Genomic DNA, 13,361 nt, shown 5'->3' on the forward strand with positions numbered 1-13,361 from the left:
ACGGTTGGGGGGGGGAGTGTTGTACAGGCCAAGGCGGCAAGTGCCAGGGGAGAGAGGGGGGAGGGATGGCAATGCAGGCGGACTGGGTAGGGATAGTCTGGGAAACGGAGCCCAAGGGCAAGTTACTATCTGTGTTAAGCTTGCATATAGGACAAGCAACAACAGGGTATATGAGCTGTCTTGAATGGCATGATTTAAGGTAACGTTAAGGCAATGAATTGACAAGGAAGACGGCTGGGATGCCAGTGAGATGACCACACACACACACACACAGCCAATCAGATAGGGGCCCCTAATAGATTTAACAACAAAACAAATGCAACTTAATACACAAGCATGCTAATAAAGGAACATGTAGGATCCAAGCTTACAGGACAGCGAAGAAAACATACAAATTGAGATGGATAGAGGGAAGCAAATGGAACACCACACAGCACCTACTAATCTACAGGAAAAGAAACAACAGCGAGCCATGGTACAGGAGCAAGGACAAAATAAAAGCATGGCCAAAACCGCTCCTGCACCTCAGGCGAAGGAAATGACCAGAGAACACCAAGAATAAACCCCAATAACCTCACCAAGAAACGAAAATGAGAATGAAAGTAGAACTAATTCATTCATCTTTTCATAATGCGCTTAATACCAGAGACCAGTCTTTAAAAGCAGGATCGAGTATCGAACCTGTATTGCTCTGCGTAAGACAAACGCGTTGCCCCTGAGCTTTCATCCCAGCCCTAGATATAGAATAAGGGGATATGGGTCGTTGCGGAACAATGCACGGTCAAATAACTATAAGACACAGTTAAATTCTGCTATTCAGGAAAAAGGAGTCCGCGTGAAAGGGCTGGCTCGAGGACAAGGGAATTGCTAGAAATGGTGATCCAGGAAGCAGGGAAATACCAGTTCGAAGCACATCAAAATGAAGATTTTGAAATACAGGAACCATGAACAGAAAACTACAAATCAGGAATAAGAGGACTAATTGCAACAGGAACACTACAATGATGACCTTCACTGGAATTGAGCAAACTGACCTGGTAGTGGCATAGTGCAGGGAACTGTTAGAGAGCAGGTAGGTGTATGCAGAAAACGATTGTGCCTAAAACATACATAGCATACATAGCATGCACATGTAATGACAAACCCCAGAAACAAGATAAGGTGGGGGAAAACATAGGCAGTAAGCTTTATTACACCAAACAAAATACTCATAATAAAAAGCAACTGATAATAAACAACGTGAGATATGCTTTTGGGAAGCATGGGATCGGGTGAGCGGGGGACCTGCTCCATCGCAGGGCCAACTCGAGGCTGATCTATGCCACCGTTTCATAAAACGGATGACTTTTTCGACGGCGTTGAGCTGCGTAATCCATTTTCATTTAATGCATTTTCCTGTGATATTGCCCAGGCATTAGAGGGCAGTGCCTTGTCCATTTTGGGCAGGCATGGTGGGTTTTTCCTGCACTTTGTGTGGTCTTCCTTCTGCTGCTTTGCCGTGCTGGGAGAGAAATATGCAGATGGTGCCTTCAACTTCTCTTCTAATGGGCAGAAATTAGCCGGGGGGGGGGGGGGGGGGGGGGGGGGGGTGTTAGGGCAGAGAGACACCTCATGTGCTAATTGGGAGACCGGTGGCCCCAAGCAGTCCAGTTGGTGGCCGTCCACTGTTCTCTTTTGTTTTGGGACATGTGTGCCCCCTGTCAGGTAAGTGTTACCTGCCAAGCCCCTTCCTCTGGGTCAAGGCACCTGGTAGTCTGGTATTCCCCATTGTCTTAGCCCCGTCGCCTCCTTGCACACATTGGTGCCAAGGAAACAGGCCGTTTGGCTGTCCCCTTTTCCCTTTGTAATGGAGGAGGCACTCCTCCCTTCATTTCCAGGGCCTGGCTTATGTGCCAGGGCTCTCCACCTGCGGGTCCCAGTGCAAGAGCAGGTGATATTAATGGTGTGGAAAGCCGACATTCTCCCCTCCAGTTTCCCGCACCATCATTCTGGGGTGGGTGGAAGTACTGCAGTGGAAAAGTGCTTCCCAGCAGCAAAAGGCTGCATAAAAACAACTGTTTAAATAGAAAAAAGTGCTTCAGTGACACTGCAAGCATTTTCTAAAAGACTGCCAATTTTCTGCTTTAAGAAAGTTTCCTTAAGCTTTCATCATACTAGAAAATTGGTGCTGCAGTCACAGAAATACCATTTCAACAAAGGAAAAAGTGTGAAGCAGCCTTTAACGGCACCTCACTGGTGTCGTAGCATAAGACCACTTATTGCTGTGCTAAAGCTGTGCTCTTGAGAGCAGAATCCCCTCGCGGTGCCAGCCCAGCAGTTCACATGGTTGCTGAGGCTGTTGTCGGGCAGTAAAACAGGCTCATGCTCAGGGGCGTTGCTAGAGGGGGATAAGGGGGCTATAGCCCCTGGTCTTCTGGTTGTAGCCCCGGGTAGAATCTCAGGAGCTGGAGCCAAAAGGCTAGCTAGCCCAGAGTCCTGACAGTTTCAACATCAGCGTAGCCCCGGGTCCTTTCCAGACCTAGCAACACCCCTGCTCATACTAAATTTGTGGCTTTGATGCCAGACCACCGCATTAGCATTTCATCAGAATAGGGTGCACCTGAAGGAAGTGTTCATCCTTCTCCGTGTTTTTGCATGCACCTGTGAATCAGCCCCTGAGGCTTTTACAGCTGGCTAATGATCCCCTGCCAGCCACAAGTAGTCTGTGTCCCCCACCCATCACTAGCGTTCAAGGACGGACATGAAGGCATGTGCAATGCATTCTGGAACACAGAGGAGCCATTTCTCAGAGAAAAGTGCGGCAAGTGAAAGAAATGGCAATAACGTGTGTTACTTATTCTCAAAGGTGGCCTGCGTATTACCCAAGGGATGCGCAGGTCAGCTCTGTCCAATAGCATGTCCTTTCGCTCCACTTCCAATAGCCTTTTTTTTCAATGCGCTGTTGCTTTCACTTCCCAGTCCCTCTGAATCTTTCTTCTCCCAGCCCCCTTAGGTCCTCACTTTCCCAGCCATCTGAGTCTCTTAATCCCCCATCTGCAAGGTCCTTTCCTACAGCCTCTTGCCTCCTTTCGAGCCCAGTCTCCTGTCTCCTTCTATCACCAGGCCTCAGGGGCTATCTTAAAGCCTCTTGTCTCCTGCTATTGATCCTGCTCCTGCTCCAGTTTCTTCCCCAGATCCTTCTCCAGCCCCTTCTATTCTAAGCATCTCTTAACCATAGTGTATTCTTTAAACTGGACTACTGTATCCTCTTTGCTCTCCCCAACTATGCTTTTTTGTCCTCTTGACTCGTTCTGTCACCAGGCTGGATGGCTGACGATGCAAAACAAGGTCAGATTTAAATTTCGTCTCCTGGTTCACAAATCAATTCACAGTAAGGCACCACTGTATCTATCCTCCTCTATTCAAGTCTATAAGCTTTCTCGTAATCTCTGCTCTGCCTCTCGGACTACCCTTGTGGCTCCTCGCCCTCCCTGTGCTTCCTCTCGCTTCCACTCTTTCTCCCTTCTTGCTCCACTTGCATGGAATTCTTTTCCCCAAGACATCCGAGAAGCAGTCCCTATGAATTTATTATAAACCAGACTTAAAGCCTACCTCCTCACCTCTGAGTTATCCTCTTAACATACCTCTCATCTGCCTGCTAGCTAACATGTATCCCTCTCCTCTCACCCGTCTCTGTTCCTCACTTCCTCTGCCCCCACCCTTGCACTTCACCCATCATGGTCACATCCCGAGCACAGCTGGCCCATACCGCCTACCTGCACTTAAACATTTTCAGTGTTCGTTGGCCTTGATCTATGTATGTCCACTTATGAATTGTCCCTGGTGACTGTTCCATTCATTCCTCTCCACAACCTGGTCACATTGTCCCTTAAACTCACCCCATTGTAAGAAGTTCACCACTTCCTGGCAAATCAATTATCTATTGTACGTTCCTTTGTGATCAAAAGAGCATGGTTCCTCCTGTATATAAATAAATAAATAAAATATATATTCACCTATCCAACCGGCTCTTTCTCCAAAATACCATGCCTTCTGCCATAGGGCTTGCCTTTTAAAGTGGCCTAGCACCACCTTCCAGCCTGTCTCTGGTATGAGGGAGCTTGGTGTCTCTTGAGACAGCTGGGATGGGGATTAGTTTATGGGTTCCAACCCCAGGGTTGGTTTACGGTTCTGATGTGGGACTTGCGGTTGGTGGTCTCTCCCGTTGGGCAGCCCTATCCCTGCTTGCCAACCACTGGTCCTGCCCTTTGGGTGGACTACCTTAACCTAGCTGGTCACAGCTTTATGAGTATGGATGCCTTGTGAAGTGACTGATAGATTGCTCACTTTCTACGTCCAGGCTCAGGCTCCACTGTTGAAGGACTCACCGCAATCGCTGCTCCCACTTAATTCCCTTTAAGGGTCAGTAGCATCCAAGGTGGTAATGTGACGAGCCCCTGCCTCCTGCGCATGACATGGTGGGGATTGCCAGGGATTCTCCCCATGCGGTCCAGGGACCAGCGTCAGCTGTCTTGTGGCAGCCCCTGGCCTTCTTTGCGGACCCATCATGTAGGGGTCTTCGTCACAAAGGACACATATACAAATGCCGTTTGTGAATTGGACATTTTTTGTTTTGCCACATCTCATAACTTGCCTCAAAGAAACCTTTGAAAATCTGGCCTGTAGACTTTGCATAAAAACAGCCTTCTGACTTCCACAATCCTGAACTGCATCCAGATAGGAAGTGAATTCTTAGCTGCCATACTGTAGCTCCTAGATCACAAGAGGCGTATGCCACAAGGTTCGGAAGTGAAGTCCAATACTAGATAGGCCCATGACCATTCCCAGAACCAGTGCAAATGAGGATGAAAGGAGCGCAAATCATGACAATCCCGCTTCAGTGGAACCCACTCTGGTTCCTGCCCCATTACCATAGGCTGACCAATCAGAACCGTCTTCCTGGACAATACCCAGCATGAAACCGAGTAAGGCTACGTCTATGTGGCCCCCAGGGGAGGAGATTTTTTTTAAATCCTTCGTGACTGCATAATATGGTCCAGAGGAAAAATGGTGCATACTTTAAACATTCTACCGTGGAAAACCTTGCTTGGGTCGACCTTTCTCTACACCGATCAGCCTTGTGCAGGTAGCCTTTCCTGCTTGAATATTAGGGCACGAAGGATGAGCCCTTTTGCAGTCTCTGGCCTTTGGCAGCCCAATCAGATGTGCTCATAGCATCGCTCAGGAAAAGAAAGTATCCTGTGCCTTACCCATATTCTGTCCCGACTAAGGAGTCTAGGGAACGGGGCATGCAAGGCAAGAAATCAAATTAAATGACCACACTTTCCCTTCTGCAGAGGAATGCAGCTGCAGGTAGGTCCTTCTGGCATTTGCTGAATTGGTAGAGTGTTGACATGTTTGGGGAGTTTCCACCCACTGGGGGAGTAGAGGAGATGCCTTCAGGTTTTCAGAAGGGAAAGAGGTTGTGTTGCAGCAACTTCTTATTAACAAAGATTTGAGAGACACTACTCCAAAAACTGTGAACTCGGAAGTGGAAAGAAGAAGGCATGCCTGTCTTTGCACGTCATATTTGCACCAGGTCATCCTTTGAATGGCAAGACGCTTTTAGCACCATTCGCGGACAAAGAAAGCCTTATGGAAATGCAAGCCTGTGGTGGCAAATGCGAAATCTCAGATTTCAAAAGCTTCCACTGAAATTCTGTATATTTTTTTATTTTATTGTTGTGATTTAGTTTATATAAAACCTTACACAACATTAATCTCAAAAAAAGAAAAGAAGAAAAAGAACAAAGAAACAAGTAAAATACATTCTAATTTCATACAAATCAAGTACATTCAATCAGATTTAAAAAAACGAACCAGTGCCAAAACAAGAGACACGTTTTCACCCTGCATAAGTCTAGACCAGAACATCTCCTTTGCATTGTCCGCAGAGAAACTATCACCTTCTTTAACAACGGCGTTCATTCTCATCGCTGTGAGCGAATGCCAGTCCATGATCCAATGTTTGGTTGTTTCCATTGAACTGGTGGACTCACAGAAACGGCAGCTGAAGAGCGAAAAGTGAAATAAGAACTCAATGGGCCTCATTACAAGTATGGCGGTAAGGCAACAGCGGCACCAGTATCGCTACTGGCACCGTTGCTACTGTACCGCCATACTAGGAGTTCTGCTCGCGGGTGCCCTTGCAGCCACCAGGTCTGACCTGGTGGCTGTACCGGCATCCACAAGCAGAACATGATGGCAGCACTGGTACCATTATTAACGGTACCGGTGCTACCACCCTCCCGATTCCCATTGAGCCCTATGGGGCTCAAATGTGAATGGGGATGTACCAGGCCCGGCACCCGCGAAAGGGCAATTACCAGGTCTAGCTGAGCCAGAATAGCCCGGTAATTGCCCATTCGCGGGTGCCGGACCCGGATGCGAGTTTGGAGGTAGCCTTGCTGGTAAAACTGGCAAGGCTACCTCCATACCGGCAAGAAAATCCGGCACCCGCGAATGGGCAATTACCGGGGTATTCTGACCCCACCGGACCCGGTAATTGCCCTCTTGTGGGTGCCGGTATATCCCCATTCCCATTTGAGCCCCATAGGGTGCCTTTCATTCCACCAGGGAAGACCTGGCAGAATGAAAGGCACCCGCGAGCACAACTCAGTGTTTGCTGGTCCGGATACAACGGTACCGGCAAGCTTACTGGTACCGTTGTATCCGGACCGGCAAACTAGTAATGAGGCCCAATGCCTCCAACATCAGTCTCCAATCGTCCCTATATAATTTGCGTTTTACCTCTTCAGGACTGCCCACTAATTCCAACTCACTGACCCAACGCGATCTAACAAACAGCACATCAAACCCCTAAAGGAAGAGATGGATTTTACAGAGGAGTTTACCAAAATCTGAGGGAAATCCCTGAAAGGGGAATTATGACCAGGAGGCAAGAGGCCTCATTAGGAGTTTGCCGGTCTGGAAACCAGGGTGCCAGTAAGCTTCCATATCGGCAAACTCAGAGTCTGCCTGCCGAGGCCGCTGTGTCAGACAGGTCTGACCGTGCCGGGCGCTGTGGCCATGGTAGGCAGACTGTTCATGGAAGCACCTGCACCGTTGCTAATGGTGCCGATGCGTCCATGTCCCCACTCCCATAGAGTGCCATAGGACTCTATGGGAATGGGGATTAACAATTTGCCGGCGCCTGCCTTCCTGGGCTGCTGGACTTGGAATCTCCCAGTGGCACCGGGAAGTCAGGCGCTGGTAAATTATTCTGAGTCCAGTGGCAACTCGCCGGTAGCACCGGAAGGGTTACCGCTGGACTCGGAATGACGACCAAGGTCTTATGAAAGATTGTCAATTGCTTCCACTGTAATGTGGCATTTAATGGGATCAAATTGAACTCATGTCGGATCATTGCATAGGGAATAGTATTAGAGAGGCCCAGCACATTTTTTCAAAGCATGCCCAGCATAGAATCCAAACATGGGCCAATTCTGTATCACTCTTCCCAGCCTCTCAAGGAATGCTAGTCTGGCAAATTGTAAAGTCCTAAATCAACTGCAAGGATTCAAAGAAGTGCAGGTTCCATTCCAAGCCCAAATCTACAACTCCTGCCACTCAGGCCACACCCAAGAAGTCTGTTTGACCGGTCCTCTTACCATCGAGGAGCATGCATCCCTGAGAAGTGGCAGAGTTTCAAGCCATTACCATCGGTGGACTCAAATAAAGCCATGATCTAATTATTATTCTCTCACTTGACTAACAGTTTCCCCATGAGCACCTCCAACATGTACAAAACACTCTCCAGAGTTATTTGAGGAGATGATTCAGAAGCTCTTTCAGCTCCACAGCATTGCGCTGGTTCTGGAACAAGAGTGGGGCTCTCAGACCCATTGTGGATCTTTATGAGATAACCTGGCTTTTTGGGATCAACCATTGGGGGCATTGTGGCTGGATCATTGGATGTGCTCATTGGATCACCAGGATGATTCTTTCCAGACCTGAATCCTGGCAAATCACAGAAAATGTAAACAACTCTAATGTCTGAGTTATGGACTGAACACAGGTCTGGTCTTCACAAGGTTCTTTTGATGGTGTCCGCACATCTATGTCAAGATGCTATACATCTTTGCTCCCTATGGCAACAACCATCTGATTCCTGCTCATCTTTAGTGCAACCCTTGCAGGTCTGCAAAAGGAGTGAGACTAAGTGGGAGTGATAACGGTTTATTTTCAACAGCCTGCAAAGTAAGGGGGCGTAGCTCTCAGTCATTTGTTTCTTGGATGGATTATTAGCACCTTGGATTGTCTGTGCAGCCAATCCCATTTTATAGAACATATTCAGGCACGGCCAGTAATGGCTGCATTTCAAGAAAGCTGCTGTCTGCTCATAGACTGCCCACCCACCTGTGCCGCCCTTCTTCCCGCCGGTTTCCCCCCACTGTCTCCCACAATATGCCTTGTGTCATACAGGGTGCAGCGGGTTTGGTTCTCGGGGTTGGGCCGCTCCATGGTAGTTGAACTATTCACATTAGCCAGTCCCACTGCTAAAGCCTCGGAGGTCATCAGATGTAACTCTAGAGTGAGAGCAGAAGAATTGCCTAAGCCAATGGCTTTACCATAGTGGACAGCATCTTCTTCCACCTGCATATGGAGTGAGGGACAGGGGTCGTCCCATAAATTAAGGGTAGAACCCATCCTGTATCACCTCTAGGTAGCGGATATGTCTGCTGATATTGCCCTGGCAGGCCAGCTTCCCTGGGCTGCACAGTGTCCCCCCCCTAGGCCCTGTAGCTTTGCCAGGGATTAGAAGTAGCCAGAATTGCCAGTGCTTAAAATATTGTTTAGGGTCGCAGATGAATTGTTCTCCTAACGTAGGTGCGGACTACTGTACATGGTACTTATAACTAGCCAGTATTAATAAATTGCAATCCATTGTAAATATGTTTTGCGGTAGATAATTACGTACCACTGATGCCGATAGTTATTCATAAACACGTGTTATCTATCGCTATTCATTCCAATCGCTTGTGCTCAACCGTGTGGCAAGACCTATGAATGCCACAGGAGTCCAGATATGTGCCCCATTACCCATTTCCTATTGCTTCCACTGAACTGTCTTGCCCACTAATTCCATTGTATACATTGTACCTGGTAACCCATTCTCCCCTGGCCCGTACCAACGATTCCGGACAGCCGCCACCCACATCTTTCTATTCTGGGCAGTAAAAGGCCTTGAAGTGAGCCACTTGACTTCTGCAGCCTTACTTTAGCGGATAGGAACCCCGCTAGTGGCTTTGCTAACGCTGTGCTTTCTGATGCCTTGCAGGTGAATGTGGAGTATCTGGCCATGCTGGCCTCTGTGTTCTTCAAGAACCAGTTGAAATCGGACCCTAGCCTGTTTCCAGATCTCGCGCCGTACCTGGCCTACCTGGCCCCTTCCGACATTTGGAGCCTACCGTCACTACAGGACAACTCAAATGTGTATGTGGTTTGTTATTACGCAATGTTCTTCATGGTGCAATATTGTAGGGGCAGATCTGAAGTGCTTTGGGAGTCTGATTGGCTGTCTTGGTCCATTAGTTATGTCCCTTGTGTCTTGCTGGGATTCAGTAGCATGTGCATACACCTCTATGTGACTGACACCCCATTGTGGTGTAATGGGGCAGCTGGCGCGGCCCTGTCGCTCCTTTAAGCAAACAGCAAAAAATATTAAATAGTAAGATATGACAATGCATTCGATGCGGTATACAGTCTTTTCACTGAAAATGTTTTCCTCGAGAGCTTTTTCACCGAAAAATTTTCATTGAAAGATTTTTTTGATCGAAAAAATCATTCACTGATTTTTTTAGCAAAAATATATGTATGTATGTTTGGGTGAGGTAAAGGGTTACATTTTAAAACAGAGGTTTCAGGGGAACCCCCAATAAAAAACAAATTATTTGGGAATGTTGGGGGTGTTTTTAAGGGTGGAAAAAAGGGTTTGGGGGGAACCAATTAAAAAAATTGTTAAAATTTTATTTGGTATACAGGTTTTCGGCGAATAGTATTATTAATCTACATTAGGTGAAAAAGTTTTCGGTGAAAAAAATTTGATTAAAAAAATCTTTAGGTGAAAAAACATTTGGTGAAAAGACATGTTACCACTAGTGGCTGTGATACACACACTATTGAATAAACCACAGATCTGTGCATGAACATTATGTTGTTATTTTGCATTTGTATAGATACTTTTTATGGCGTCTAAGCGCTTTTGCCTGTCACAGAGGCAGAGGCGGAGTATGATAGAGCATTCATTAGTGGTAGGGAGGACTAGCAGTTGGGATGAGGGCGAGGGATAGAGAGGATGCTCAGGAAGGTATGAGAAGGAAAAGGTGGAACAACTGGACCACATTTATTGCATGTGTACAACTGGACCACATTTATTGCTGAACTGAACTGTATTGTAGGGGGCGCAGTGCCAAAAGGAGACATAGCTGGAAAAGATGCGCTCGCGGCACCAGGGGATATGTCTGAAATGTACTCACTGCATGTTGTGCCTGGGCATGTGGAAGCCATGCCCAAGAAAACACAGACAGCCTTCTGCTTACTTCCCTAGGCCCCCAACAACATTTGGTTGGTTCAATGGTTTGTTGGTGGTGGAATCATCACACCTGGAAACAAAATAACCTTGCTCACTCCCACCCACCCCCCTCCACCACTGTTCACATTTCCCTGATTATATTGTGTTCCAAAATGACAGACATACCTTTGGTGACTGCCACTGCAGAAGCTGATAGGGGCGGTGGAGGGATGGTGCAAATTCCATGGGGGTAATTAGTTCCATAACTTCCTTTTAGGCCCACAGGGTGTCAGCCTCACAAGCAACATAGGAGATGCAGAGCTGCACCTCTAAAATGTCATTTTGGTCACTGAGGACGGAGACCCCAATACATTGGGCCTCATTACGCGGAAGGCGGTAAGGGATTACCGGCACCGGTGCCGGTAATCCCTTACCACCCTACTACGAGGTCCCTTAGCGGGTCCCTTCCCTAACGCCTGGTTTTACCAGGCGTTATGGAAGAGACCCGTTGAGGGACATCAGAGCTAATAACGGTCCCACTAATAGCGGGCCCGCTATTAGCTCCATCCCCATTCCCATTGAGCCCTATAGGGGCTCAATGGGAATGGGGAATGGTTCCCGGAATGGGGATTTACCGGGTCCTCCAAGGTCGGAATGACCCGGTAAGTCCTTATTCCGGGAACACACACCCGGAATGCGGTAAGGGGGTAGCTATGGTGCTAATAGCGCCATGGCTACCGCCTACCGCGTAATGAGGCCCATTGTTTTACCAGGGATGAGGTACACTCACTTTTCAAAAGCTGGCCACAACACTGATTATATGGCTGTGGTTGCCTTACTTTAGTCCACAAAAGACTGAGGCAATTATCCGGGCTGGTGTTCAGTATACTGGGTGGTAACAGTTCTCAGCCCAAGTTAACAGTGCTCGGTCCTTGACTGAGGGATAAGAGCCATAGCCACCCAGTACAGCATGCCCCAGCATGAATTATTGCCATTAACATCCTGGAATAATGTCCAGATGACAAGGACCTTTTTTGTCCAAAGAAACAGCTTGAGTATTGAGCGTGAGCTATTTTTCCTGTCAAAAAAATACTACCTGAACCTCATTACGAGTTTGGAGGTAGCCATGCCCTTAACAAGGGCATGGCTGCCTCTAAAATCGGGTCCGGGTCTGGGTGCCTTGAATGAGGAATTACCAGGGCCATTTCAACCTTGGAGGGCCCCGTAATTCCTCATTCAAAAAACCCATCCCCATTCCCATTTGAGCCCCCATATGGCTCAATGGGAATGGGGATGGAGCTAATAACGGGCCTGTTAATAAGGGGCCCGTTATAAGCTCCCTGGAACCCTTGCGGGAACCGCAAAGGACGTCTGGTCTGACCAGAAGTTCAGAGCGGGTCCCGCAAGGGAACATCGTAATAGGGCGGAATGGGTTTACCGGCACCGGCACCATTACTGGCGTCGATAAACCCATTCCGCCAACCTCGTAATGAGGCCCATAGTCTAGAAATACACTCCCCCTCCACTCCCACTTTACTTACCTTTTGGCGGCACACCCCGTTGGGTGCCACCAGCTCCCTTGACTCCCTGCGACACTGGTTCCCTTTACTTTATTCCCATATGCGGGGGACGCCCCTGTTCCCATTATAACGAACAAGAGGAGCAGGGCAACCCCTCCACCCCCCGCAACCACTGTTCCCCTTTATTTAATTTTTAAACTATATGAGATTTTTCTACAGCCTAAATTCAGTCAAATATGGCCTACGTTTTTTTTATATATTAAGTCTTTTGGTGTATTTCCGAAGGTAACCATAAGGCCCGTTAGCTGCTAGATGGCACTCATTGGAGGAGCTTGAACCACCAGGAGGTGCCCTGTTTCCTCTTTTGCCCCAGAAGCTAAGCAGCACTCATGCTCCAACGAGTTCTTGCTAAGCAGAATCACCCTGTGCTCTTGTACTGCCCCTTAATTCAGGCTAGCCTTCTATTGACTTGCAGGAAGCCTGCGCAGTATTTGGGGTGGGGCGTTGGCGCACTCCTCATTTTTTGTGAGGCAGGCGCTCTCAGACTGCTGGGAGGTCTTCTCTTTCTGCGGCTCCTGTCTGGAAGGAAGGGATACATACCAGCATCAGAAGCATTTACTTGCCACTCTACCTCAGCAAATCTATCAGTGCGTAGTCCTGCCTCCCTGCATTTGGGATCACGTACCTTCTCTTTGTGAATTCACCTTGCTGTCCTACTACGCCTTGAGTTGATTTAGTTCCCAGTGTATGGATTTCAAGTGTGATTGATACATGGATGTTACCCATGGATTGCCTGGTCTGTGCGTGTGAGAAACGTAGGCATTGCTTCTGCTCAGGTTGACATGTTCTGTTGGAAAGAAACGTTGAAAGGATTGCACTCTGTTGCCCCGAGGTAAGCAAGAGGTGCTTGCCATCCATGCAAAATGTTTTCTGTGCGCGAGGAAGCTTGCACCGCTGTTCCCTTTGCTTGGCCTGTTCTTCGTGACGGAAGCTCTCTCTGCTATCCATGCTGCAGTGCTCTATGTGTAAGGGACACACCCACCAGTGAGGAGGGGTGGATTTTAACTTACGATTCCAGCGCCCCTCCTCTCTGCCATACGAATGCACAAAAAGGGCGACGTGACGTGAATGAAAGGCAGAAAAGGCTTTTATACATTTTATTTACATTACGCCCAGATCAACATGAGCTCCTATGGGGCTCCTTTTTCATTAAGCCGTAACGTGAATGCAATGCGTAAAGGCATTAACACCTTGCAATTACCCCACAGCTCATTTTCACTGATTTCTAT

General features: G+C 48.0%; 2 protein-coding genes across 4 annotated transcripts in view; one reads left to right on the top strand and one right to left on the bottom strand.

Annotated features, from left to right (window-relative positions):
* Nucleotides 1–13,361, bottom strand: part of LOC138504026 (putative nuclease HARBI1) — a 292,079-nt gene that overhangs the window by 240,223 nt on the left and 38,495 nt on the right. The window lies entirely within an intron of this gene.
* Nucleotides 1–13,361, top strand: part of STRC (stereocilin) — a 543,934-nt gene that overhangs the window by 131,946 nt on the left and 398,627 nt on the right. The window contains exon 7 of the mRNA XM_069624197.1: nucleotides 9,320–9,474. Coding sequence (XP_069480298.1) covers nucleotides 9,320–9,474 — 155 coding nt within the window. The remainder of the gene's footprint in view (nucleotides 1–9,319; nucleotides 9,475–13,361) is intronic.

Source organism: Ambystoma mexicanum, chromosome 11 (assembly GCF_040938575.1).
Source record: "Ambystoma mexicanum isolate Mex_15411 chromosome 11, UKY_AmexF1_1, whole genome shotgun sequence".
Classification (NCBI taxonomy): Eukaryota; Metazoa; Chordata; class Amphibia; order Caudata; family Ambystomatidae; genus Ambystoma; species Ambystoma mexicanum.